The 26973-nt window shown below is 39.6% G+C and overlaps 5 protein-coding genes and 1 non-coding gene across 6 annotated transcripts; 4 read left to right on the forward strand and 2 right to left on the reverse strand.

Moving 5' to 3' along the window:
- Positions 1–678: 678 nt before the first annotated feature.
- LOC118491247 (leucine-rich repeat extensin-like protein 3) lies at positions 679–2148 on the forward strand. The gene is made up of 3 exons (XM_035988843.1): positions 679–758; positions 876–1072; positions 1103–2148. The coding sequence occupies exons 1-3, from the start codon at positions 698–700 to the stop codon at positions 1925–1927; spliced, it is 1083 nt and encodes a 360-aa protein (XP_035844736.1). The 5' UTR covers positions 679–697; the 3' UTR covers positions 1928–2148.
- Positions 2149–4657: 2509 nt separating this feature from the next.
- Positions 4658–5179, forward strand: LOC110934248 (pentatricopeptide repeat-containing protein PFL1605w-like). Its single transcript, XM_022177428.1, has one exon. The coding sequence runs from the start codon at positions 4658–4660 to the stop codon at positions 5177–5179; it is 522 nt and encodes a 173-aa protein (XP_022033120.1).
- A 4802-nt stretch (positions 5180–9981) lies between these two features.
- LOC118491248 (leucine-rich repeat extensin-like protein 3) lies at positions 9982–10685 on the forward strand (the record flags this gene model as incomplete). Its single annotated transcript, XM_035988844.1, has 2 exons — positions 9982–10060; positions 10168–10685. Coding segments are annotated over exons 1-2 (573 nt in total), but the record flags the coding sequence as incomplete, so codon positions are not given.
- On the reverse strand, positions 10686–11233 carry LOC118491631 (glycine-rich cell wall structural protein 1.0-like). The gene is made up of 2 exons (XM_035989547.1): positions 10769–11233; positions 10686–10703 (listed from the first exon to the last, which is right to left on the reverse strand). Exons 1-2 carry the CDS (start codon positions 11231–11233, stop codon positions 10686–10688), a joined length of 483 nt encoding a protein of 160 aa, XP_035845440.1.
- Positions 11234–13214: 1981 nt separating this feature from the next.
- LOC110934247 lies at positions 13215–15020 on the reverse strand. Its single transcript, XM_022177427.1, has one exon. The coding sequence runs from the start codon at positions 15018–15020 to the stop codon at positions 13215–13217; it is 1806 nt and encodes a 601-aa protein (XP_022033119.1).
- A 5840-nt stretch (positions 15021–20860) lies between these two features.
- Positions 20861–20966, forward strand: LOC118491974. Its single transcript, XR_004892418.1, has one exon. It is a non-coding gene; the product is annotated as a small nucleolar RNA R71 (small nucleolar RNA).
- The last annotated feature ends 6007 nt before the right edge of the window (positions 20967–26973 follow it).

Genomic DNA, 26973 nt, shown 5'->3' on the forward strand with positions numbered 1-26973 from the left:
TCATTTTTTTTTAAAATAACGCCCCACTACGGGTGGTCTTAGTAGTTATATTCCATTGTAGATGGCATTAATCGAAATCATTTATTATAAATTAGATTAGATCATAATGCACTATAATGTAAATATAAATGTATTAAGTGATCATATATTATATCATTTAAATTCTATAAAAAAATATTCAATTTGAATATAAAATAGCTGAATACCAAATCAAGCCCCTAAGTCTAGCATCTAATACCAAATCGAATTATCCTCCTAAATGTCTTTAACCTTAACCCTACTACGTCTCCAAGAACTCCTATCCTCGACCATGTCCTCAGAAAGGTGCAAGTCTATCAAATCTTGTCTAATCCTCTCATGTCTCATCCCAAATCAGTTTTGGTCTACCTCTACTCCTTCCCTCCACACAAATGTAATTTTTGTTAACATAATAAATGAAAAGACAGTACATGTTTATATTGATAGGAAAAATGATATATATCAAATCCATTTCTATTTGTAGGACGTGAATGTTGTTTCTAAAAATATGACCATTTATGATAACACATCAAAATGAATATAAGAGCACATGCGTTAACATTCATATACTTTGGTGATTTATTTTCTACAAGCTTTAAATTCGCATTTAAATGAATTTGTTGTATAAATACTTGCGTGATTTTGGTTTGCATTATTCACTCAACTCATAACGAGTTGTATGAAAATGGCAAAACTTTTGTATGCCATCCTCCTCCTCCTTTTGGTTGTTGCTATCTCAGGTGCTTATTATTAATCAAACTCGTTGCATTGTTTTTATTAATTAATCTTGAAACCATATATATTTTGTATAACAATTGACTGACTAATTTGTTTCCATTAAAAACAATGGAATGCAGAAAGTGAAGCCACCATCACCATCGGACCTCCAACAAGACTATGTGAAAGGTTGAGTAACACATTTTCGGAGAGAATATGCATCATCGGAAGCAACTGTAACGCAAGGTGTTTAGAGGAAAGAGCGGTTAGTGGCGCTTGTCGCTTGCGTCAAGGGAGATTAAGTTGCGTTTGCTTCTTTAACTGTTCCAACACACCACCTCCTCCTTCACCACCGGCCTCACCGCCGCCCCCTCCTCCACCCGTATCACCACCCGCTCCTCCACCCGCCTCACCGCCCCCACCTCCACCTGTGTCACCGCCTCCTCCACCACCCGTCTCGCCGCCCCCACCTCCACCTGTGTCACCACCTCCTCCACCACCCGTCTCGCCGCCCCCACCTCCACCAAGCTCACCGCCTCCTCCACCACCAAGCTCACCACCACCACCTCCACCCGCCTCGCCGCCCCCTCCACCACCACCTGCCTCACCGCCTCCTCCACCACCACTATCACCACCACCACCTGCCTCACCGCCCCCTCCTCCACCCCACTCACCACCACCACCACCACCAAGCTCACCGCCACCACCTCCACCCGCCTCGCCGCCCCCATCTCCACCCGCCTCGCCGCCCCCACCTCCACCTGCGTCCCCGCCTCGTCCACCACCTGTCTCGCCGCCCCCACCTCCACCAAGCTCACCGCCTCCTCCACCACCAAGCTCACCGCCTCCTCCTCCACCCCGTTCACCGCCACCACCTCCACCCGCCTCGCCGCCCCCTCCACCACCACCTGCCTCACCACCTCCTCCACCACCTCTATCACCACCACCACCACCTGCCTCACCGCCCCCTCCTCCACCCCGCTCACCACCACCACCACTTGCCTCACCGCCCCCTCCTCCACCTCGTTCACCGCCGCCACCACCTCCCATCACACCGCCCCCACCACCACCTGCCTCACCGCCCCCACCATCACCACGATCGCCGCCCCCACCACCACTACAATCGCCGCCCCCTCCACCACCACGATCGACGCCTCCATCACCAGGCCGCTCACCACCCCGCTCTATCTAGGGACTAGGTTGAAGGGAAAAAGGTTTGATTGAACATTGGGATTTTATGTTTGAATAGCAAGCCTTATATAATTGTCAATAAAAGGAAAATGATTCCAAAAGTGTAATAAATAAATGTTGCATGAGCAATCAATACCTTGTAATTCCATGCATAAATACTTCCGTAATATAATAAATTTCCTTTTCATAAACATATGAAATCCTCAACTAATTAATATTTTGACATACGATTGGATGATGTAAGTTGTTTATCTTGTGCAACTATTATTTTTGTTATCTAGAACACTTTCTCAAACTAGTGAAAAAAAATCATGTTTTTTTTTTTCTAAATAACAGTTATATGCATTTGTAACTCTAATAAAAATTTCCAAGAAAATATAATTTTGGTACTAATTAATATTATGTTCTTACGTCACAACAACCCCTACTAGTAAAAAATCTTGAATCCATTAGGTAATTTCATACCAACCCTGAAGAGAAGATGACAATTTGAGTATTTGACCAAACCTAAAAGAATTCCAATTCACATAGTCGTTCGCAATCACCTTTTATTTTTCTGTTAAAATGGAATGAAAAGAAATCTTTAATAAAAACTGAAACATATGCTTAATTTGGGTTCAAAGAATAATAATTTGTTGGAAAATTAGGTCTTATATCATACGTTATTTTTATAGATTGTCCTAGCTAGATCTTAAAAGGAATCAAGTCTTGAAATTAAAAAAAATGTATGAATATAAGTTAATAAAACATGTGAATAGCTTACATCCATAATTCACGTGTTTTACCATCAGTGGCGAAGTTTGAGATTTCCGACCGGGGTCGAAAACGTATAAACCCAAAGTTTCTATAAAACTAGGGGTCGAAAACGTATATACTCAAAAATTTCTATACGAAAACTATGTACTCTCCACTACTAAGCAAAAAAATCGGGGGGTCGGCCGCCCCCTCCCGCCCACCAGAAGCTGCGCCCCTGTTTACCATCAAATATGAAATAAAATAAACATCGGAAAATTTCATGTTATTTTAAATTTTCATCGTTAGAGCACCCACAATGTATGAAAAAAGTGGGTGTCCGAGTAAAGTTTCAGACGAGGATGGAAGGAGTTGGCCATATTGTAGGTCCGCAAGGCTTGTTCGGTTTTGTGGTCACATTATGGATGCTCTTAGATTGTTAATAAAATAAAATATTAACATAAAATTAGGTTGTAGTTCATTCTCTTTTCATGTTTTGTTTGTATTTTAACATAAGCATTCAGTAATACCAATTTAGTATTTCACCATCTTACAGGCAGTTCAACGATAATTCAAACATTCGACAACGGAAATAGATATAAAAGTTGGAAATAAAGGTATAAAAGCTAGAAAATCACACACATACATGTTTGGCTCGATTTGATTTTTGTTAAAAGTGGGTTAACAATGCCACATTAATCGTAGCTATATAGTGAATGGTTGGTGAATCAGATTTACTTAACCATAACCAATCAATTTTATCAGAATTTTGGTTAGTTTTGTTGATTAAGAGTTCTCTTTTCGGTCACCCCGCTTAAATATAAAACTAATATAAATAAAACAATACAAGGAACACGTTGTTGAGAAAAGCTAATTTGAAGTTTCTCCCATAACAATGCTTCTTTTGAGCCTTTTAATGGATCATAAATTATAGATGCATATAGTTTCTTCTGAAGCTATTAACTAGAAACTCTTGTACCTTTAAAAGTCAACTTTAAAAATTAATCACATTATATTATTGTACTGTACCTATTTATTTCTATTGAATACTTTATATAATGGATTTTTTCCATCTTTAACCTAAAAATAAATATTATTTAACGGTTTTTATTTTTGGTTTCAGGTTACAATTTTTTTTTTATGTTAGTATACAAAGACACCTTAAAAAATTAATCACAACATATTATTTAATTGTACCTATTTATTTCTATTAAATACTTTATAGTGGTTTGTGTTTTCAATTTTTAACCTAGAAATCAATATTATTTAACGATTTTTTGTTTGATTTCGTGTTACAAAACTTTTATATGTTTCTATAATTTATAGAATATACTGGAATGACGAGTGAAATATACAACTAATATGATCTGTCTCCCATAAACACTAAATTACTTTGTAGAGCTTTTTAACCTTCTTAAAAAGGTGCATATAAAGTCAACAATATAATTCAATAGCATTAGATGTTATCACTGTATATATTTATTTAGTTGATTTTGACTTGTTTTACATCAAGAAACAAACGCCCCAGCCACAAAACAATTCTTGAAATCGTGGTTTTAGGTGGAATGGTGTATGACCAAACGTTTGGATTATTAAGTCCATTTACCAATTTGTGCTGCTATTTTAATTAATAGAACTACTAGTTGAGGAAAACAAATAAATTAATAAATTATGTTATAATTAAACAAATAGGATATTGTTGTTTTATATTGGTTGAAGCTTTGAATAATTACACCATTTTGATTTTTTTTATTCTATTTCTTAACAGTTAAGAAAATACTCTAGTTAACCACATTTTTTATTTGATCAACTTAGTGTATGTGATGTGTGTGCTTATTTCATTTGCTTGAGCAAGTTGTATGGACATATAACATATCTATGTATGTTCAATAAGGTCTATTTGTGCAAAGTTAAATGCTTAAAACTTTGATGTTTAGACTTTTGCAAGTTGAATTGAAACTTACATGTTTGAAACTCTGAATATTTTTATCTAGTAATTATGCCTCTGGTTCCCAAATATAAATGCCTACTCGGTTGTCAAAAACGTAAAAAGAAGAAGCTAGAGGAGGACAAAAGAAAGGCCGACGAAGTAAAACAAAACCACATACACAAGTTTTTCTCAAAACAACCTCAAAGTTCTAGTTCTAGTGTAGATGCTAATGCGGGTGAAAATGATGTTAATGTTAATGTGGATGAAGCTAATGTAGGTGAAGATGACGTTAGTTTAAATGTGGATGAAGCTAATGTGGGCGAAGATGATGTTAATGTTAATGTTAATGTGGATGAAGCTAATGTGGGTGACGATGATGTTAATGTTCGTATGGATAAGGATGAAGATGATGTTAATGCTAATGTAGATGAAGCTAATGTTGGTAAAGATGATGCTAATGCAAATCCTAATGTTGATATTTTTGATCCTGGAACTTGGGATGAGCTTAATTCTAACTTGATTAATGAATTGGTTATAAAAGGTCCAAAAGGATATTTGACTATTGATAAGGGTCCCGTGGATATTTTCTAGAGTCATGTATACTAGAATTCTATCAAATAGGGGGAAGCTTGATAGAGAATGGCTAGTGTATTCGAAAGAGTTTGACAAACTCTTGTGTTTTTGCTGTAAACTTTTTAGACAAGGGCATCCGAAAGGAGGGTTGGATAATGAAGGTTATGCTGATTGGAAGCATGCTTCTCAGGGTCTTAAAGTGCATGAAGTTAGCTTTGAACATCTCAAGAATATGAATCAGTTGTTTGAAATGCGTGAAAGGTTGGAATGCAACAACACAATTGACAAAGTAGCATATGAGCAATTTAAAAAAGAACGAAATTATTGGAAATAAGTCATTTTTAGGATTATTGCACTTGTGAATTTTTTTACTAAAATGGTTTAGCATTTCACAGATCAAATGAGAAGTTATATCAACACAGCAATGGAAACTTTTTGGGATTGATTGAGATGTTGGAAGAGTTTGAACCGGCTATGAAAGAGCATGTGCGACATTTCATGAGGGATGAACTCCATGTACAATATCTTGAGCACAATATCCAAAACAAGTTAATACAGTTACTAGCTCATCAAGTTAAAATAGAAATTATCAAGAAGATAAAACAAACAAAGTATTACTCCATATTACTCGATTGCACCCCCGATACAAGTCACCAAGAACAAATGTCCACAATTGTGAGGTATGTGAATTTTAACTCTAATTCTATGACCGTTGAGGAATCTTTTTAGGGTTTTTGGTTTTTAATGGTACTATCGGTAAAGGACTTTCTGAAGTTACATCTAAGGAATAAGAGTCTATAGGTCTTGATATCAATGAAATGCGTGGTCAAGGCTATGATAATGTAGCAAACATAAAGGGAAAACATAGTGGAGTTCAAAGGAGATTCTTAGAAGAAAAAAAATCCTAGAGCTTTGTATAGTGCTTGTGGTTGTCTTGTATTGTGTGATATGGCTAACACTATTACAAAGTCTAGAAAATATTTTGGAACAATACAACGGATTTATACTATATTTACCAATTCTATTAATAGGGGGCAAATATTGAAAGACAATGTTACAGGATTGACTCTCAGGGTCTGTTTGGTATGGGATAATGGAATGGATGAGAGAATGAAATGGACGAGGTAATGGAATGGACAACGGAATGAAATGGATCATTCCATTCCATTGTGATGTTTGGTTACTCATATGTGAATAGAATGAATCATTACTTTGTACAATTTGATAAACAAAAAAAAAACGAATTAACAAAACACAATTGTATTAAAAACGACAAAAATATAAGTGTCTCAATAATAATAATAATAATAATAATAATAATAATAATATATTATAAGAAAATTTTTGATATATATTAATATTAGTATAAATATGAATATAAATATAATTATAAATATAAATATAAGAGCTAATAGCCACGATCGTCCCTGAGGTTTTGGCACGTTTGCCATTTTCGTGCAAAATGACCTTTTTGTACCATTTTGCCCCCAACGTTCGGCATTTTTTTTCATTTTCATCCAAATGATTAACTTAGTTAAAAAGCACCGTTTAATGAGGGGTATGTTTGAAATTTTACATTTATAAGTAGGGATATTTTGGTCTTTTGGCTTTACCATTTTATATATTATATAAAAATGTATATCTGATTATTTATTTCCATTTATATGTTATATTCAAACAAAAAAATTCTAATCATCATGCTTTGTATAAATGCTCATCGTCGCAAACAGTACTTCTCCACCCAACTTATCTCCGACAACTACCATTGCCATCAACCACCACCCCTGCCACTACCTGCCACGACCTCCATCTTCGTCATCAGCCACCACCACCACCACCATCACCTCCACCTCCACTAACCACCTGGCATCACCAGATTCCTCTCTACCACTGCCCAAAGTCGTTGACGAAGCCGATAATGACAGATCTGGCACGTGCATTCAACTCTCTAAACTCCGACGACTCTGCAGGGGTCATCATACTGTCCGGGTTGGGTCAGTTGTTCTGTTCGGGTGTGGATCTGACTTATGGTAAAGATGTATTCAAGGGTGACGTGAAAGAGGTAAAAACTGACCCAATTGATCAGATGGAGCGGCGTTACGTTTGCTTTAGTTCATTCATCATGCTGATTTTGTTTTAGAAACCTTAGAATTCGTTTTAATTGAGTCGAGTAGGGCTCAAAGAGATGTCAACACTTTTTTTACGGGAAATTGAAGAAAAATTGAATTGTTGTTATTTTGTTGAACGGATTTTGATAGAATTGGGTGGGGTTTCAGATCCGACAATGGTTGTTATGGCTGGTGTGGTAGAGTTTCAAATTTGGCAATGGTGGTAATAGCTGGTGGGGTGGTGGTGGTGTAGGTGCAGGTGCAGGTGGGGTGACTAGGGATTTAGAAGAATGTTTTATTAAAATAAATTGTAAAGCCAAAAGACCAAAATACACCTACTTATAAATGTAAAATTTCAAGCATACCCCTCATTAAGTGGTGTTTTTTTATCTAAGTTAGCCATTTGGATAAAAATGGCAAAAAATGCCAAACGTGGGGGGGGCAAAATGGTACAAAAAGGTCATTTTGGACGAAAATGGCAAACGTGCCCAAAGCTCATGGACGATTTTGGCAATTAACTCTAAATATAAATATAAACAAAAATAAAAATAAGAATATAAATATAAATATAAATATAAATATAAATATATTTTATCTGTTCCTTGAAGGAAGGGAAAGAAAAACACCTTCTTACCAAGGAATGGAAATTGTTATATTTGGAAGGAGTTACATTCCTTTGGAATACTCCATTCTATTACCACATGATAATCAAACATGTTTTTTTTACTCCATTAGAATGATCCATTCTATTCCACCTTCTATTCCTTCATACCAAACGCTACCTTAAGTTATTGTCTACCACTCGTGAAAGTCGTGTAGATAGTATTAAGCCTATTAAAACTTAAACTTGTAGATGTAAAAAAAGCTTTAAAAGAAGTTAGGGCATTCGATAAAGATACTAAAACTCAAAGCGAAACTAAATCACTTGAAAAGCATGAGGTTGGTGACTATGATTTTTTTGTACGAGTTGTCATTTGGTATGAAATATTATCAAATGTGAATCCGGTGAGCAAAAGATTGCAATTAAAGAATGTGGTTCTTGATTATTGACTAAGTAGGCTTAAGAAGAAATCCTAACCTATCATTTTTCAAACTAATAGCGAAAATAAAAATGTAAGGCTAGGGGGTGTGGCCAATTAAGCAAGTATAGCGCCCCTAGGGCACCATCCACCACACCGCCAGAAGTAGGGGGCGCCATGGCCCTTCCGCCAGCACCATAACGAGCAGATTTTGAGGGGACCGAGGTGAGTATAGTTTAAAGGGGGGCGCTATAGTTTAAAGGAGGACTTTATACCACACCCAGCAAGTAAAAGGAAGAAGCTTTAAAGCCCCCTGTGTGACTTGGCGATGAGGTAGCGCTGATATAGCTTGATAAAACCTCTAGGGGTTTTATCTCACACCATCCAGCCTTAGAAAGAGGTATAAAGTTACTTTTATAATAGCCACCTTTGGTGACTTTTTAAAAATCTTCTCATATTTAAAATGTTCATACCTTTTATATAACATTATTTTATAAAAAAAATTACACTATAAAATTGAGCATCTTTTTATGTTTAACTTGAGTACAATATTACTTTATAAAAAAGGACAACTAAAAAAACTCAAAAATTATGTTGTATAACATGTTTGTCCTAATTTTATTTGTGTGGAATATTTTGTACTGAATTTTTTTGGTAGATTTTTTGTGCTACATTTTTTACTAGCTTTTCTTATGTTGTATTTTAAGAAAACAAGTGTGAGAATTTATATTTTGTAACCAAAATGCCCTTTAATCCTAGTTAGGCTATAGGGTGTGGTCATGATCCTCATGGTCTTCATGGCCGTCCACATCAGTGTCATGTCACTTATAAAAAAGGAAAAATAAATATTGAAAAAGAAAAGGAATCCAATGGATGTCATGGTTTAATTCATGCCAACCACGATGGATGAAGAAAGGGGTGATATAACAATTTATTAATGATCCGACATAGTGATTGATAACCCAACCATGCCCCCACACCCTTTAGCGTTATAAGTAATGTCATATGTTATTATTATCTTTCAGGGATCTTACCCTAATATATCATAATGCAGTGTAATTTAGATATATAAATACTTTAAGAATTGATATATTTTATTGCTTAATTTCTATAAAGAATATACAATTTGAGTATACTATAAAATTGATATATTTTATTGCTTAATTTCTATATCAATTTGAGTATTAAATAGTTAAATAAGTTTTTTAAGGTTTTTAATTTTATATTCGTGTTTTTCTTGTTTTTCCATAATTATTTCTTCTCTTACATTTTCTTTAGTTTTTTTTCCTCTTAAAAACCTTACATTTTTTTTAACGACAAATTTAGATCACTGATAGACCATTAAAGTATCATCCTGTCACCAGCGGAACCACTCGATCATATCCATCTCCACTAGGCATAATGTCTATACATCAATTCTGTAGGAAACCCAATAAATATGGTAAAACCTCTTTGTAGGAATCAAATCTAGAACCTATTAGTCTCAAACTCTTAAAAACCTTACATTAATAACAGGGAAAGGATAAATAATAAAATACATTTCTATTTGTAACACGTGAATGTTCTTTCTATCTGATAACTCAGTTGACAATCATATACTTTGGTGATTTATTTTCTACAAGCTTTAAATTCGCATTTAAGTGAATTTGTTGTATAAATACTTGCATGATTTTGATTTGCATTCACTCAACTCAACTCATAAACGAGTTGTATAAAAATGACAAAATTTTTGTGTGCTATCCTCCTCCTCCTTTTGGTTGTTGCTATCTCAGGTGCTTATTATTAATCAAACTTATTGCATTTTTTAATTAATATTGAAACCATATATATTTTGTATAACAATTGACTAATTTGTTTGGACTAAAAAAATGGAATGCAGAAAGTGAGGCCACCATCACCATCGGACCTCCAACAAGACTATGTGAAAGGTTGAGTAACACATTTTCGGAGAGAATATGCATCATCGGAAGCAACTGTAACGCAAGGTGTTTAGAGGAAAGAGCGGTTAGTGGCGCATGTCGCTTGCGTCAAGGGAGATTAAGTTGCGTTTGCTCCTTTAACTGTTCCAACACACCACCTCCTCCTTCACCACCGGCCTCACCGCCGCCTCCACCACCCACTTCACCGCCCCCTCCTCTAGTCTCACCACCCCCTCCACCACCCGTCTCGCCGCCCCCACCTCCACCTGCGTCACCGCCTCCTCCACCACCAAGCTCACCGCCACCACCTCCACCTGCCTCGCCGCCCCCTACACCACCCCGCTCACCGCCTCCTCCACCACAACTATCACCACCACCACCTAGCTCACCGCCTCCTCCTCCACCCCGTTCACCACCTCCACCCACCTCGCCGCCCCCTCCACCACCCCGCTCACCGCCTTCACCACCACCACCTGCCTCACCGCCTCCACCACCACTATCACCACCACCACCTGCCTCACCACCCCCTCCTCCACCCCGCTCACCGCCACCACCACCTGCCTCACCGCCCCCTCCTCCACCTCGTTCACCGCCACCGCCACCACCTCCACCCGCCTTGCCGCCCCCTCCACCACCCCGCTCACCGCCCCCTCCACCACCCGCCTCACCGCCACCTCCTCCACTCCGCTCACCGCCACCTCCAGGCTCACCGTCCCCTCCACCACCACGCTCACCGCCCCCACCTCCACCTGCCTCACCACCCCCTCCACCACCACGCTCACCTCCCCCACCACCACCTCGTTCACCACCCCCTCCTCCACCCCGGTCGCCTCCCCCTCCACCACCACGGTCGTCTCCCCCTCCACCACCACGGTTGCCACCCCCACCACCACCTCGTTCACCTCCCCCTCCACCACCACGATTTCCGCCTCCACCACCACCACCACGATCGCAGCCCCCTCCACCACCACGATCGACGCCTCCATCACCAGGCCGCTCACCACCCCGCTCTATCTTGGGCCCCATCTTAACCCCAATCTTTCCCCGTACACGTCCTAATGCTCTCTAGGGACTGGGTTGAAGGGAAAAAGGTGTGATCATATCTTCAACATTCGGATTTTATGTTTGAATAGCAAACCTCATATAATAATTGTCAATAAAAGGAAAATGATTCCAAAAGTGTAATAAATGTTGCACGAGCAATCAATACCTTGTAATTCCATGCATAAATGCTTCGGTAATACAATAAATTTCCTTTTCATAAACATATGAAATCCTCAACTAATTAATATTTTGACATACGATTGGATGATGTAAGTTTTTATGTTGTGCAACTATTATTTTTGTTATCTAGAACATTTTCTCAAACGAAAGAAACTAGTGAAAAAAATCATGGTTTTTTTTTCTAAATAACAGTTATATGCATGTGTAACTCTAATAAAAATTTCCAAAAAATTATAAATTTGGTACTAATTAATATTATGTTCTTACGTCACAACAACCCCTACTAGTAAAAAATCTTGAATCCATTACAGGGTAATTTCATACCAACCCTGAAGAGAAGATGGCAATTTAACCAAACCCAAAATAACTTCCAAACTCACATAGTGGTTCGCAATCACCTTTTTTTTCTGTTAAAATGGAATGAAAATAAATTCTTAAATAAAAACTGAAACATATGTTTTGGGTTCAACGAATAATAATTTGTTGGAAAATTAGGTCTTATATCATACGTTATTTTATAGATTGTCCTAGATCTTAAAGGAATCAAGTCTTGAAATTAAAAAAAAAAATGTATGAATATAAATTAATAAAACATGTGAATAGCTTACATCCATAATTCATGTGTTCTTTTTACTATCAGTGGCGAAACTTGAGATTTCCGACCGGGGGTCGAAAACTATCAGTGACGAAGCTTGTGGTCCGGAATTTCAAATTTTGTGGTCACATTGTGGATGCTCTTAGTTGTTAATAAAATAAAATTAGATTGTAGTTCATTCTCTTTTCATGTTTTGTTTGTATTCACTTGGAAGAGTTCCATGATGACCCATTACTAGTATTGCAAAATTAAGCTTTGGATAATGTGAATGGGGTTTTCTTTGATCATTAGTAAGATTTTTGATGATACATTAGGTGTTTTGCTATCAATATAAGGTGGTTGATTCATTTTCTGAATTCAATTCTACACACTATTTTATTATGTAAATCTTTTTTGAAACACCATAACATCTCACCACGACCACCATTAGTAACCTGCTACCTTTGAGTAGACGAGAGTGCCGCAAAGTTGTCGTTGTTCCGCCAATACACACGCCGCCACAACCAACCCTACACACCGCCTTTGACCGGTGCGTAACAGCGCATTTGCCGTATGGCTTCCTGTCACCGTCATATGTTCACAACATTTAGTCAGATTTTCGTTTAACAAATTGTTGGTTTCTCGTCCGAGTTTCCGGTTTTCGTCTACTCTGACTAGGGGGAGTATTGGACTATATTATCAGACTAGGGTTTATAAGTATGAGCCCACAAACTCAATTATGTTTCTACGGTTTCGTGTGATCTCTGTATTTTAACCTAAGCATTCAGTAAGGCTATGCGGTATGGTAGGCGCCACGTAGGACTCTCTTTTCCAACTTTTTCTTATTGGTAACTTAATGTGTGTAAGCGAGTAGACTCCTTGCTAAAGGAGGGTATTATGTAAATATCAAGAAGTTCTTCCTTAGGGAAGAACAATTATAAATAAAAATATCAGTTTCCTTTTATCCATTATGTTCATCTTTAAAATTTTGCAAAACCTGGAGCCCTGAACCCATAAAAGTACCGTTTAGGCAGGAGGCCGTAGGGAAAAATTGGTTGGGTTGGTCACTTCGAAAAATTAACTTAGGCCATCCGTAGTCATAAAGCCCTTTGTGGGGCGTTATGTGGCACGCGTGCCACGTCACACAGGGGCCTTATGGGGCGTTATATCACTAGAGTCCGTAGTCATAAAACCCCTACCCATCAATACCTAATTATTAACAAGATCGATGCCCCACTGTTGGAATGGCCAAGCGGAAGTAACGGGAATTAGCGGATTTTTGGGTCGAAGCGTCTTTGGTGCATGGCGTTGACATGCCTCACACCTTCGTAATAGATCAACTGCATCCATGTGCATGCCTGGCCAATAATACCCAGCGTTCATTATTTTTGCCACGACCATACGCGGTCCTGCGTGTATCCCGCATAATCCCTCGTGGATTTCTCTGACCAGATACTGAGCGTCTGTTTTATCAACACAACGTAGTAATGGACCCATGAATGATTTCCGATAAAGGACGCCATCCGCCATTTCATAATTTATTGCTTTGTGTTGTATTTTCCGGGCTTCTGTCTTTCCTTCCGGGAGTTTCCCGTGTTGAAGGTACAAAATAATTGGAGACATCCAGGATGGATTTCCCATTTCTATGATATTTACTTGCTTCAGGTGAATGGAAGGATTGGATAGTACCTCTATGCGCACCTCTTTTGCTAAGTGTTTAAAGCTTGTAGCGGCTAACTTGCTTAGCGCGTCGGCGTGTTTGTTCTCGCTTCTGTTTATGTGATTGACTTTGAATGTCTGAAATTGATTGATTAACATTCGTGCTTGTTCAAGGTACAAAGCCATAGCCTCGCCCTTCGCGTCATAGCGGCCGTTAACTTGTTCAGCTACTAGTTTTGAGTCGACGTTAGCTTCAAGGTTTTTTGCTCCCATTTTGAGTGCTAGACGAAGACCTGCTAGAAATGCTTCGTATTCCGCTTCATTGTTAGTACTTTGGAACTCCAAGCGGATAGCATATGTGAGTTCGTGATTATCCGGGCTGACTAATCGGAGGCCTGCTCCTGCTCCGTCGTCATTGGAAGCTCCATCGGTATGTAAGGTCCAGACTCTGTCATCAAAAACAGGCGCTGGGTTTTGGATTGCCTCACATTCTTGTACTTTATCAATGGGAACTTCGGTGGCGAAATCTGCCAGAACTTGCCCTTTGATTGCTGGTCTTGGTCTGTAAAAAATGTCGTAGCCTCCTAGCTCGATGGCCCATTTAGCTAATCTCCCCGCTATGTCGGGTTTTGACAAGATTTGGCCCAGATGATAATTTGTCAGTACTGTGATGACATGGCCGGAAAAATATCTGCGCAAACGTCTGGATGCGTGTACTAGCGCTAAAACCAGCTTTTCTATCATCGAGTAACGAGTTTCAGGGCCAGTGAGCATTTTACTGATGTAGTAGATTGGAGTCTGGACATTTTCCCGTTCTACCATTAATACTGCGCCTACTGCTACCTCCGCGGCCGACAGATACAAGATTAATGGTTCTTTTTCCTTTGGCGCAGTCAGCGTTGGTAATTGGATTAAATATTCTTTCATTTGCTTGAATGCTGCTTCCGCTTCAGGTGTCCATTGAAAGGGAGTTTTCTTTCCGCAATTTCGCAGCGTACTGATGAATGGGTAAGATTTTGCCGCATGATTGACCAAAAATCTATTCAGAGCTGCTAATCGTCCGGCAAGTCTTTGCATTTCCTTGACTGTTGCCGGTGATGGCATTAGCTGAATGGTCTGTACCTTCTCTGGGTTGACCTTAAAACCGTCTTTGGTAACTATGAAACCCAAAAACTTTCCTTCTTCCATTCCGAAGGAGCATTTTGTCGGGTTCAATTTTAAATTTACGCTTCGTAAGGAATCGAATGTGCGCTGGATATTGTGGAGCATTGTCTCCTCTTCATGACTCATGATGACGAGGTCATCCATGTATACTTCGACAGTTTTTCCAATATCCTCGCTAAAGATTGTATCCATTAAGCGTTGATACGTTGCGCCTGCGTTGCGCAACCCAAACGGCATTTTTGTGTAGCAGTAGATGCCTTTGTCTGTGCGAAATGCGGTTTTTCTTCGTCTTCTTCTTTCATCTGGACCTGGTGATAACCCTTATAGCAGTCGAGAAAGCATTTCCACCTGAATGATGCTAAAGAATCGACTTTCTTGTCTATTTCTGGGAGCGCATAGCAGTCTCTAGGGCATGCTTTGTTGAGGTCTTTGAAGTCGACACACATTCTCCACCCGCCATTATGTTTTTGCACCATGACTGGATTGGCAACCCATGTATGGTATTTCACTTTGTGCAAGATTCCCGCGTTGAGCAATTCTGTTACTTGCTCGTCCATCGCTTTTGCTTTTTCTTTGCTGAAGCTGCGCCTTCCCTGAACGACCGGATCTACTGATGGTTTGATGTTTAAACAATGTTGCGCGATATCGCGTGGAACCCCAGTCATGTCTGCTGGGCACCAGGCAAATATATCTTTGTTGTTAGACAACAAGCTTTTCAGCTGTACACGTATTGTTGGTGACATGGCGTGTCCTAGCAAAATGGTTTGCTCTGGGTATTCGTCGTGATGTTGCTGGCATGACCATGAAATTTACTGTAACTGTTCGTGAGTGTTTGCCATCTGATAAGGTCACCGGGAAAGCAATTTGCCCCAACGGGAAAACAGCTTCATTACAGAATCCGGTGAGAGGAAAATCGACCAGTTCCAAACGTGCTTTATCTTCCGGATCCAGTTGCTTAAAGCACTGTTCATATATGATGTCCATCGAACTTCCTGGATCTATGAACATATAGTCCGTCCGGTAATGACCAAAAATACCGGTGATAATTACTGGTCCCCCTTGAACCATGTGTATTTGTTTCTGATGACCGCCATCTTTGTACTGGCTGAATTGGATGTTTCCCCAAGGTGGGATTACCAGATTCAATTCTGTAATGTTACCTCCTTCTCCAGATCTGATGTCTGAGGAATCAGATCTGGTGATTGCGTTCAACGCAGTTTGGTATTTACTAATCCCATGCTTTGGGAATCTTATTTTCTGGAAATTGTTTCCGACGTTTAGTCGAGGACCATGCTGCCGGTGAGAAGACGAATTCTCTGCCATAGAAAAATGAGATGAACTAAACTGAACCGAAGCGAGATAGGAACTAGAAAAACTGAGAAAACGGTGGGCGCCAATGAAGAAACACTAGATAAATGGTCGGAACTGAGATATCTAAGGGGTTTGAATCCGCATAAAAGGTTAGTTCTCTCTCAATTGGTTCAGTAATAATCGAGCTCCTTCTCCGATGATTCTGCAAAATAGAGCACCGTTAGCCTCGTCAAGGGGAGAAGAGGGTTCTCTCCTTGACCCGACTCCGGTGTGAGAATAAGTATTTGAATGGAGAAGATAAAGGTATTTGAGTAGTGAAATTGGATCTGAATCTTTACCTGAAGAATTCTCCTATTTATAACCGAGAGTTTGGGAGGGAAAATCTGTTATTGAAAAGATAACGGAAGATGCCAACGCCGTAGCGGTTAATTTTCCTTTCGTTAAGTCTCTTTAATCTTTGTTAAGTTACTTTGATCTGACATAGATGCACACGGATTGTGACTTAATCTTATGGCTAGGGAGTTGCCACGTGGAAAGTGATCTTAGTGGAGATCATTCTTCAATCACATGCTATCGTTGTGATTTCAGGAATGTTTGTGATGATGACACGTGTCCAGACGGTTATAACCGTCTGGGTGGTGCACAATCGTATTTCTTCTAGAAGATTACTGCTGTAATCTGGTGTGACACCTTACAGTGTGCACACAGCTGGACAGATCCCAAGTCTGGGTAAAATAATATCCAAGTCTGGATATTTAGGCGGACATATTAATCTCAGAGTTTCAACCCTTTGTCAAACGGAAAGCGGTGCAAGGGTTTAAGTTTCCCTTTGGGCGCGCGACTATTGCTCGTTGGTTCCTTTCTTCCTTCTGTAAGACCAATGCGTGACCGCGCAAGGTAAAAAAGGTTGAAAGGCCAGATGGTGGTATGGTCTCATATCTTGCTTGTGAGGTTTTTTGGGACCTTACCCCTTCATCATGTGTGACTAATTGCAGTGATGAAAGGGAACTAAGTGCTCAGATTCCTAGAACGTGAGGTTGTTACCCGATGATCAATCAACCCTTACCCAAGCCTAACTATACCCATGATATCTCGATTGCCAACGGCACCAAGAACGTATGGTTTCTAATTGATTTAGCGCAAGGATTAACAATTTACTAACAAATAATCACACATCATAACAAGCAATTCAATAAAGAGAAGATTTTTATTCTAGAAATACGGAAATAAACATAAATGTCTTGCAAACCTTCCACCAAAGATAGTCACAAAATACTTAGCCACTCATGGTTTGAACAAACATTATAGCAAAAGTCTTATTATTCATCAAGATCAAAGACAACAAAAACTAATGATTCCAAGATGTTTCCTCACTCCAAAAAGTCTCCAAATTGCTCCCAATTTCGTTCCCAAGCAAGTAGTAACCGAATGACAATGATAAGTCCCCATAAAACATCTTGAAAGCAGCATTAAATGAGGAAGTTACAAGAAAACATCAGTCGGAGCCGTAACCTACGGCCCCTAGCCATAGGTTACGGCAGTCAGCATATCCCGGGTCAACACTAGGCGCCGTAACCTACGGCTCCCAGCCGTAGGTTACGGCTCTGATTGGTTCCTTACGGCTGGTGTCTCCTGTTTTACGGCGGGGAATATGTTGGAAAGATTTGGGACCGTACCCTACGGCTCCCAGCCGTAGGTTACGGCTGGGTCTTGTTTCCTTTTACTTTTTTTTTCACCAAATCTTCACGTCTTTCACTCTTTGACTCCCCAGCTTCTAGCAACCGATCATGCCTTCTAAAACCCGCATTTTAAGCACTTAAGCACCTGCATCATCAAACATAGAGTGGTTACCAAGTTCAAGCAATTAACTGAATAAAGCATGGAATGTGCATATATTTAGACCTTTTAATGGTTGTCCTACGGACCACCCGTCACATCCCCACACTTACCCGTTGCTTGTCCCAAGCAACTCATTCAAACACTATTCATAAACACAAGCGATCAAACATGCAAACCAAGCTAAAATGTGCCGTCCTTTTACTAACTTTCAATCGTACCACAAGACACACCCCTCACAAGAACCTCTCGATGACAAGAATTACTAGCATGTAATGCAAAACCACTCAATGCGTGTGTGTGTGTGTGCGACAATAAGCTTGTATAAGAATCAAGTTTCCTCCTAACAAATATCTAGCATGCTTATGAATCAAAGGGACTTACGGGTTGTAACGGGGCTAAATGCAAAGGTAGGGAATGGTGGAATACACATAAGGAGCTAATTGATTCGACCCGGTTTTATTTTCACTACTAAACAAAGCAACATCAACTATATACAAGACATTTTCAACTAAATTCTTCTTTTCTTTTTTTTCAATTTTTTTTCTTTTGTTTTCTTTTTCTCTTTTTTTTATATAACACATAAAACTCAACAATATATACAAGAACATCAACACTACCAACTAAATTCCTAAACCGGGTCGTCTCAATAGGTATAGTTTTGTAAGAAGTAGGTTTGGGTCGCAACCGAATGGTTTAAGGCTCAAACATGGCTTTCTAAAGACCAAACCCCCACCCCTCGCAATACCAAGCTCATATTTGTAAAGAATGAGGTCCAACCACCAATCCCGCACTCTCACACATCTAGACGAGGCTTCCTAAAAGTCCCCTATCATTTTCAAAAGCATGCTAACTCTAGGATTTAACAAGAACTCGTACACAAGTTCTATTAACACAATACACACACCGCCACTCAAACCAAAGAAATAATCTCTATTAATCATATGTGTGGCCCAAAACTCACCAAGAAATGACTAGAAAGGGTATTGGTGTGTCATATGGCACAATATTAAGTTTTCAAATTTTGACAATTTTCGCTTGAATTTACAAAAATTTTAAAAAACCTCAAAATTTCCTCCCATCCCCACACTTGGGATACATTGACCCCAATGTACGGTTTTAAGAGGATTTGATCACTTAACTCTTTAACGCCAACCACAAGCTTGTACACTCAAACCACAAATTTCTTTTTGTATTTTCTTTTATTTTTTAAACAAAATCAAACAAACTAACTACCAATATTTCAAAGCTAAAGAACACAACAAGACTAAGGAAAGAGTACATTGACCTGGTGAAGTTTGCCACAACAGATGTTGTAGATAATCCGACTTCCTATCACCACTTTCACCCAAATATCCATACATCTTCCCCACACTTGAATGTCGCCATGGCCCTGAAACATAGAAAGATAAAAATAGCAAGATCAATATAAAACCCCGGGTTGCCTCCCGAGCAGCGCTAAGTTTCAAGTCTTCAGCCAGACTGTGCCACCCCTATTTATGGTGGCTCAAAGAATCGGCTCCTGCCATCTCCATCATTTCCTTGTGCCATTGAGCAAAATGCATCCATCTTGTTTTGACTCGGTGGGTAATCAAATACGCTCTTGCTTGAACCCATATGCTTTTCTTCAGGATCCGATGGGTGATTTCTTCTCATTCTTTGGAACACCTTTTTTATACAATCACTAGACTCACCACCCTTCCCCTCAATGGATTCATAACTAATCACCTTAGTTTGAACATCAAAGGACAACTTACGCTTCTTTTCGGTCATGGTGATAATCCCATCTCTACAATTAATTTAAGCATTTGCTGTGTATAGAAACGGTCTACCTAAGATTACCCTTAACTATTTCCCGTGGACGCCTCCAACTCTCATCCGCCAAGCTCACAATGGTGTCTACATCTTCAAGTGGACCGAAATCGTACATGTCATATAGCTCACCCGGTAACACACTCATGCTCGCCCCATAATCCAACAATGCATGAGGAATTTTTAGTTTCCCCACTCGGATAGGCACGATTGGCGCTCCATACTCTTTATCATTCTCGATTTCGGCATCTTTTTCCAAACCTGCATTCACTTGATATGAAGAAGTTAGCAATGTTTCATTAAATTTAGTACTAGGAACGGTGCTTACCACATTGATATTAACACTTTTAATGTTTTTGGGTTTTAGCACCGTGTCACTTGGTAACTGGCCTTTTGCTTTCTTCAATATCGCCACTTCACTTGCAAGTTGACCCATTTGGGTGGTCAAAGTTTGAATCGCTTTATCACGGGCCTCGTCCTTTTGCATCCGAACCTTATCACGTTGATTCATTCGTTGCATTTCAACTTGCATCGCCTTCAACATCTCCATTACTTCGTTTCCACCCGAAGAGCTTTGACCCGTTTGATATTGCCTTTGAAATCCTTAGTTTCCTTGGAAATTCGGGTTAGCTTGATTTGAAGGGTTCCCATATCGGAAATTTGGGTGGTTCCTCAACCCGGGGTGGTAAGTGTTGGAATTCATGTTGTAGTTCCTACCACCCCCTCCTTGACCTTGTACCGCATGAACTTCTTCATATTGCCCTTCTACCATTCCTTGGCAATTTTCAGCCGCATGACCTATTTCATTGCAAATAGCACAAACATCATAAATTTGGTTAGAAGTTTGTACATTACCATCATCGGCTGCATGCACTTGTGTTCGAGTAACGGCCGGTCGTGCTCTCCTTGATGCTTGAGCTTTTCTCTTTGAAGTAATGGCCATTTATTCCAAGAACTCCCAATCATCAATCTCATAATTGGTGCCAAAAGTCCCATTTGTGATGGACATTAAATCACGTGCATCTTCGGCACACAACCCTTCGTGAAAGGAATTCATCAACTCCCAAAGCTCAATTCCATGATGCGGACAATTTTTTATCATCATATTAAAGCGCTCGAAGGCTTCATGGAACATTTCGCCTTGTTGTTGTTGGAAACTCCTCAACCCCTTCCTAGCATCGTTGGTCTTTTGGGCGGTGTAAAATTCGTCTAGGAAAATTTGTTGCATTTCCGCCCAAGTATAAATAGATGCCGAAGGAAAAGTGTAGAACCACTTCTTTGCCTTGTCCTCCAAAGAAAATTGAAATAATACCAACTTGATATCATCGGCTGAAAAACCTTGACTCCCAAGAGTATTGCAAATTGAATCATAGGCCTCCAAATGGAAATAAGGCTCCTCCATTGCTAGCCCCTTGTATTTCGGCAAACTTTGTAAAGAATTTGTTCTTACTTCAAAAGTTCTCCCTTGGTTGTTATGAGGAATAACCACTGGTGAAGGATTGTGAGTAATAACCGGCCTAAAATGCGCTTCAATACCCCTCGCATTTTCTCTAAGATGCCTCCTTGGTACCGCAAACCGACCCCTTGGACGAACTTGACCCATTGGTCTTGGTATATGCCCTTGTGGTGCATTTGGTTGTTGAAATTGTTGTTGTGGCATCGGTGGGTTTTGAATTGGCCTTTGGAATTGTTGAACATTCAGTGGACGAACTTGTTGCAATGGTATGGGACGTTGCATTTGTGGCCCTTGTGGCCTTGGCCTAATTTGTTGTGGTATGAGTTGTTGTTGTTGCACTCCACCTACATTTGGCATCACTTGCATTTGGCCTTGCATATAACCGAATTCCCCTTGATCTCCATCACCCCCATAAGCATACCCGTCTTCATCAAAGCCTTCAAACTCCTCATATCCTTCATCATACCCATCTCCTTGAATTCCCGAAGATTGCCCAAATGGAAGAGTCGAGTATTGGAACCCCGACTGGTTTGATGGTCGAAACGATGAAGCATGAATAATGGTCGAGTTTGGTGCTATGGTATGGCTTGAGTATGATGGACCCGCACCCGGGAAGAAATGGGATAATGGTGGAATAGTAGTGGAAGGATTGAAGGTAATGGTTGGTTCTTCTTGTAACATTCGTCAAAATCGACCCGTTTAAAAATCCGACCCGTTTTAAAAATACGGATCCTAAACTTTAAACCTCGGAAATTTTCGCGAAATAAATAACCGTTGATAGGATATCGTTAATTTAATCCGTTTATAAAAATGGTTATTTATTCATTTCATTTAACTAATTAAATTAATTAATATTACGATAAAAAGTTTGGTTGTTTGTATAAAAAAAACTAGTTATTTTTTTTGTTATAAAGATAGTTAACGTTAATAAAGGAAACTCATGAACTAAGTTTAAGTGTTAAAAGTGACCAAGTTAGCAGTTTATATAAACTTTAGGGACTAATTATGGAAGTCTTTAAACTTCAAGCAAAAAAAAAAAAGAAACAACAAAAGGTGGGAGCCAGACTCGAACCCGGGTACCCCCACAGTTCGATCAACACATGCATGCACAAAACAGATGGGCAAGCCTTGAAATCATTCTGATGTACAAACCTTTAATAATTATCAACTTGTTACCATATGAATTCTTTCCAACTTTGCCGTCAAGCCAAATTAGCGAACAACCAGTTTTCCATTTTTAAATCCTACCGCCAAAAACAAACCGACAGCAACCCATTGACCTTTCCTTTTTGAAAGATCTGATTTCCGGTATTCATAAAACCGAATCCGCGTTTCCTTCTTTCCGGCAATCAATCACCTCGTTTCCAAATTAGTCCATCAATCACCTTCATTTCTAAGTTTACAAAACCCTTATAAATACCGAGTCACTCCACTCCAATTCACAACCTCAACCTCAACCTCTTACACCTTCTCTCGACACCCTCATCACCACAACATTTTCCCATTGCCTTTACACCTTGGCGGAGAGTCGAGTCGTCGCCGGAAAAACGTGAAGTGGCCGGAGTTTAGAGGTTTCACCGGAGCCGCTCATCGGAGTTCACGACGGAAGCCATTCTTTTTCTTGTTTCGAAACTCGCCGGAGCTCGGGAAGACGACAGGAGAAACTCACGGCCTTTTGTCAATTCGGTATGACCTCTTATCAATTCACTCGTTCATATATTCTTAAATATATATACGTTAGTTAATACGCGATGTTTCTGTTTAATTAAAAAAAACGGTAATACACGGTGAATACACGATGTTCACTTTAATGTCCAGTTGTTTTGTTTAAAAGAAGATAACAACCAGATTACATATAAGAACAAGTTGGAAGCCGCATATATACTGTTTCAGTATATATTTTCTTTGTAAAACAAATCAATTCTTTTATTCAAAAGGAAAAACATCATCTAATAACTTATGAAAATCAAGTTGTAACAGTGGAGTTCGTGGGTTTTGTTTTTGCCATTTTGACCGATTTTTGGTGTGTCTAATGTAATTTTTTTTTCTCTTAATTAATTGTTTAAATTTGATCCTTTTGTGGTAATAATTCACAACCTGTTTTTAAATTATAAATTCTTATATATAAAAAGAACAAGGAATGGATTTAAGTATTTTAATAAAAATGTAGTTATTGAAAACAAAAAATATATATATATATATATTAGAATCTTATTTAACCTATATATAATAACGCGTTCATTATGTGACATTCTTTCTAAACATCTAGGATAACTTCTCTTGTTTGTTCTCTTGGATTGTACCATCTTTACTCGTGCGCTTACAAGAAATCACAACGCAATCAATGTGAGTATACTCGATCCCATTTTCGTTTTAAACACTTTGGGTGCAACATGTATTCCATATTCAAATTACACCACACTTGAAACTTGTTACATTCACACTCTATCCACATTTAAACACGAAACATTTTACTGCTTGTTAATCTCATATGCTATGCAAGTTGATCGTATAAAACAAGTTGATCGTATTGAACAAGTTGATCGTTTTTGAACAAGTTGATCGTATTAAACAAGTTGATCGTATTGAACAAGTTGATCGTATTGAACAAGTTGATCGTATTGAACATGTTGATCGTATCTAACAAGTTGGACGTATCTAACAAGTTGATCGTATTGAACAAGTTGAACGTGTTAACCTCCCGCTAGTCTATTGGGAAAGGCAAAGTAGTAACTTGGATCATGTTATTTATGTTGGATATGAGCACTTAAACTTTTTATTCTACTTTATGCTATGTATTAAACTTGTATACTCGCCAACTTTTTGTTGATGTTATTTTAATACATGTTGCAGGTTGATAGACGAAGTGATCAAGAAAACAAGCTAGGATGAACCTAGAAACCCATCCAGAATAAACAATGCTTTGAACTATTTTTGGTACTATGTTTGAATCTTGTATGACATCTTAGCATTTATGAAATTTGATTTAATCTATATTGTCACAATTAGTGTTATGTTGTTTTGAGCAATTTGTTCGTCTCATCCCGATGTTTCCGCCATCGGTTGGGGTGTTACACTTCTTGAGTAGTAATGGGTTGTGTGGTGTTGGTTGGTGTGACATTTTGAAGTATAATGGGTTCGGTGGTATTGGTTGGAATGGTGGTGTTTGGTGAAGGTTGAGTGGATGTTGGTATAAATGGTGAAGTAGGTTCACCCGTAGTGGGTGGTGGTGGTGGTGGATCCATGTATCGAAGTGGTGTTATCGGTGTAATTGGTGTTGTTGGTGAAGGTCTCGTTCTTCTGTCTCGTTCACCGCCTCTCATTGTTGCACCGGTGAAGAAACTGATCAAGCCTGTTTCCCCTGCAATTGCTGATTCTGAGTGCAAAATCTCTTGCCATACTGACGTTTCTGCTGGTGCCGATGTTGTATTGGATGTTGATGGATTGATAACTCGGTTTCCGATGCTTCAGAGGGGGGAATGTCGGTTGGTATACCGACGTCGGAGGATTCGCCGGAGCAGGCAGGTGTCTTCTGTTGACGATGGTGCTGGTGCTAACTAGATATTGAAGCCCAGGGTCTGCCTCCGTCTTTGTTAATGGTTTTTTTGTTATTTGTAAGCTTTTGGGTACTGGACAGGATTATTTTTTTGAAGATCATTGTGATGATCTTGTTAAGTGTCCGTGTTACACTTTTTGATAATGTATATGATGATATACTTTTTTTTGAAGATTGTTTGCTATGATTCGTATATGTGTGTATTACAATATGTTGCATGTGTGTAATTACTTTTGAATAGGTGAGGCGAATGAGGAATGGTATTGTGCTCATGTGTGAACGTTTGTCAACAGTTTGCCTGTTTTGAGACTGTTCATGAGGTGTACAATGTTTGACCATGTCGTTTTCGCGCGAACCAAAGAAATTTCATGCAATTTGTAATAAACAGTGATGTTACTAAGAGTAATACTTGTATTGATAAAAGCGCAAGGCCGTGATACAAGATAAGATAAGGAAATACATCGCCTGTATGTTCTTTTTGCTTTATAGGCTTGTTTACATGTAACACCTGCGCAATTGTTGCGCGTTCTAGGTGCGGGGAACGAGAGTCCCATCGACCCTTTTTAGGGTATATGCTCCTTTGCCTAAGACTTCGTTAATGACATACGGTCCTTCCCACCTTGGCGTTAATTTGCCGGGTTTTTCGGCATTTGAAGCCTCGTTGTCGCGCAAGACAAAATCTTCGGGGACAAATGTGCAAATACGTACCCGCGCGTTGTAATATTTTTCTAACTTGGATTTGTACCTTGCTTCTGCTATGGCCGCGTTCTCGCGCCTTTCTTCTAGAAGGTCTAAATCCATCCTCCGTTCTTGTTCATTGTCCTGCTTTTCCATTGCTAACATGCGCGGCGAGGGTAGGCCTATTTCAGCTGGAATGACAGCTTCTGACCCATAGACTAAACTGAACGGAGTTTCTCCGGTGCTAGTCTTTGGCATTGTTCTGTGCGCCCAGAGGATGCTGGGAAGCTCGTCAACCCACCCCCTGCGCGCTGTCCCAAGTCGCGCTTTTATACCGTCAACGATTTGTTTGTTTATGCTTTCTACCTGACCATTCGCTTGAGGATGCGCGACGGAGGCGAAGCTGTGCTCAATGTTCATTTCTTTGAACCATTTTTGAAGGTCTTCCGCAGCAAAGTTTGTACCATTGTCAGAAATAATGCGCAATAGTAACCCAAATCTGCAAATGATATGTTCCCATATAAATTTGCGGATTACCATTGCTGTTGTTGAGGCCAAAGCTTTAGCTTCTACCCACTTTGTGAAGTAATCCACTGCAACGATGATGAATTTTACTGCACCCGGCGCGTCAGGAAATGGGCCAACAAGATCGATGCCCCACTGTTGGAATGGCCAAGCGGAAGTAACAGGAATTAGCGGATTTTTGGGTTGAAGCGTCTTTGGTGCATGGCGTTGACATGCCTCACACCTTCGTAATAGATCAACTGCATCCATGTGCATGCCTGGCCAATAATACCCAGCGTTCATTATTTTTGCCACGACCATACGCGGTCCTGCGTGTATCCCGCATAATCCCTCGTGGATTTCTCTGACCAGATACTGAGCGTCTGTTTTATCAACTCAACGTAGTAATGGACCCATGAATGATTTCCGGTAAAGGACGCCATCCGCCATTTCATAATTTATTGCTTTGTGTTGTATTTTCCGGGCTTCTGTCTTTCCTTCCGGGAGTTTCCCGTGTTGAAGGTACAAAATAATTGGAGACATCCAGGATGGATTTCCCATTTCTATGATATTTACTTGCTTCAGGTGAATGGAAGGATTGGATAGTACCTCTATGCGCACCTCTTTTGCTAAGTGTTTAAAGCTTGTAGCGGCTAACTTGCTTAGCGCGTCGGCGTGTTTGTTCTCGCTTCTGTTTATGTGATTGACTTTGAATGTCTGAAATTGATTGATTAACATTCGTGCTTGTTCAAGGTACAAAGCCATAGCCTCGCCCTTCACGTCATAGCGGCCGTTAACTTGTTCAGCTACTAGTTTTGAGTCGACGTTAGCTTCAAGGTTTTTTGCTCCCATTTTGAGTGCTAGACGAAGACCTGCTAGAAATGCTTCGTATTCCGCTTCATTGTTAGTACTTTGGAACTCCAAGCGGATAGCATATGTGAGTTCGTGATTATCCGGGCTGACTAATCGGAGGCCTGCTCCTGCTCCGTCGT

Source organism: Helianthus annuus, chromosome 4, assembly GCF_002127325.2.
Source record: "Helianthus annuus cultivar XRQ/B chromosome 4, HanXRQr2.0-SUNRISE, whole genome shotgun sequence".
Taxonomy (NCBI): Eukaryota; Viridiplantae; Streptophyta; class Magnoliopsida; order Asterales; family Asteraceae; genus Helianthus; species Helianthus annuus.